At 58.0% G+C, this 2,071-nt stretch overlaps 1 protein-coding gene across 1 annotated transcript; it reads right to left on the minus strand.

Annotated features, from left to right (window-relative positions):
• Positions 1–244: 244 nt before the first annotated feature.
• LOC149857981 (uncharacterized) lies at positions 245–1,632 on the minus strand. The gene has a single exon (XM_090060301.1). The coding sequence runs from the start codon at positions 1,630–1,632 to the stop codon at positions 403–405; it is 1,230 nt and encodes a 409-aa protein (XP_089916427.1). The 3' UTR covers positions 245–402.
• Positions 1,633–2,071: the final 439 nt, after the last annotated feature.

Raw genomic sequence — 2,071 nt, forward strand, 5'->3', positions numbered from 1 at the left:
TCACGTTGTAGGTCTGCATCTCACAGCAGCTCATGCAGACACTAAAGCCTTTCTAAGTATAGGCAGCAGCCCCCAGAGTTCAACTTCCACTGGGATGCCAAAAAGAAATGGGCGAAAAGGCGAGAGATCTCAAGGGCGGGCTTCCTCCTCACTAACACAGCCCGGCCCGAGCAGGAAGGCTGCTGTCAAACATCCTTATAACGCAGGCACCGCAGTCAGGATTTCAGCCATCCCATTAGGGCATTATAAAACTAAACGGTGCTCATCAATAAAAACGGCATATCCATCTAAAAATACCCCCTGCAACTGTAGCCACAGGGACAGGTTATTGCAGAACAAGCAGCAGCACAAAAATCACGCTTTGAAGTTGTTTTCTTCATATCTTGCAGGTGAAAGGCAGCATCAAGGCAGGTGAACGTGTCCTACATCCCTGCCCAGGCACCAGGCGAGCACGGCCGGCAGCAGGGCGTCGGACACGGCCGGCAGGCGCGAAGCAGCGCTGGCGTCGCTGTCCGTGCACGCGCTCTCGTCTGCCGGCCCCGGTGATGACGGGCAGCCAGTTAATTTCTCGTGGCCAGCGAAGTGCAGCAGGGTCCTGTTGTGGAGGGCTGGAAAGGCGCAGGGGAGCCCCTCCACCCGCCCTTTGTACGTCGCGCTCCACTGCGGGAACCAGAGCATCTTGCAGTCGCAGTTCCAGGGGTTGTGAGACAGGAAGACGTATCTCAGCTTCGCCGGCCCGGAGAACACGGGACTGGGAAGGTAACTCAGGTTGTTCTTGCTCAAGTGGAGGAAATGCAGCTGCTTGAGGTGGGAGAAAGCCGAGCCCGTGACGTGGGCGATGCGGTTGTTGTTCAGGTACAGCGCCCGCAGGCTCCGCAGGCTGCTGAAGGAGCAGCCGACCCTGGTGATTCTGTTGGCTTCCAGGTGCAACGTCTTGAGCTGGATCAAACCTTTGAAAAGCTGATTAGGCAAATCAGAGAGACGGTTGTGTCCTAAATTTAGCACGCCCAGCCCGCTCAGCGCCGTAAACGCGTCCCTTTGGATGATCCATATGGGGTTCTTGCGGAGGTTCAATTCGTAGAGGGTTTTCAGGTCCTTCAGGGAGTCTCGGCCTATGGCTTCGATGTGGTTGCTTGCCAGGCTGAGGCTTGCGATGCTGGATAAGCTCCTGAAGGCTTCTGGGATGTAACGCATGTTATTGGAGCCGAGGTCCAGCGCTTCCAAGGAGGGCAGGTGTGAAAACACCAGCGGGTGGATTTCAAAGATGTTGCAGAAGGATAAATCCAAGCTGGCGAGGTTCAAGAGTCCTCTGAAAGCGTTAGCGTGCAGGGACGTCAGCCTTGCGTTCCTGCGGAGGCCCAGCTCCCGCAAGCTGCTCAGCGTGCTGAAGGTCCCTGGGTGCAGGAAGGTCAGGTTATTGCCGTCTAGCCAGAGGCTGCGAAGGGCAGTCAGGTTTCTGAACATACTGGCGGTGAGCACCCTTAAAAAGTTACTGGAAAGGCTTAAAGCACGGGTGGAGGTTGCTATTTCTCCCGGGAGAGCTCTCAGGCCAGCTCTGTCGCAGCGTACGGTGTCCCGGGCTGAGCACCGGCAGACGCGAGGGCACGCAGCAGAGCCGTTCCACGCCGGCATGACATCGGCCGCGTAAGTGAGCATGGAAACCGTAAGGAGGAGCATGGCCCGGCGTAAACCAAACACCGCGTCGAATGATGTTCTGCCGTTGGCGGGGAAGGAAGCGCTGTGACCCTCCTGGGCACCGCCGACACCGCCAGGGTCATCAGCCTGGGCTTTTAATGCAAGCGGGGTTAATTTGAGCTGCTGACGTCCACTGCAGACCAACGTGGATAAAGGTCTTAGGCTGGCACAAGCTGCTTAAGCCGTGCGGGAGCGGGAGGGACGCGGACGGGGAGCGGGAAGGGGAGTCAGCGCTGCGCAGCTCTGGCCCCCGCGTCTCGGAACGGAAGTAGGGTTAGGAAGGTGCGGGGGAGGGCATCCCGAGCGCGCAGGCCAGATCAGGAGACTAAGGAGACCCGGACTTGTCAGTTTGGAGAGAAGGAGGGACAGCACAGAG

This window comes from Crocodylus siamensis, chromosome 8 (genome assembly GCF_052110815.1).
Source record: "Crocodylus siamensis isolate JL-2025a chromosome 8, ASM5211081v1, whole genome shotgun sequence".
Classification (NCBI taxonomy): Eukaryota; Metazoa; Chordata; order Crocodylia; family Crocodylidae; genus Crocodylus; species Crocodylus siamensis.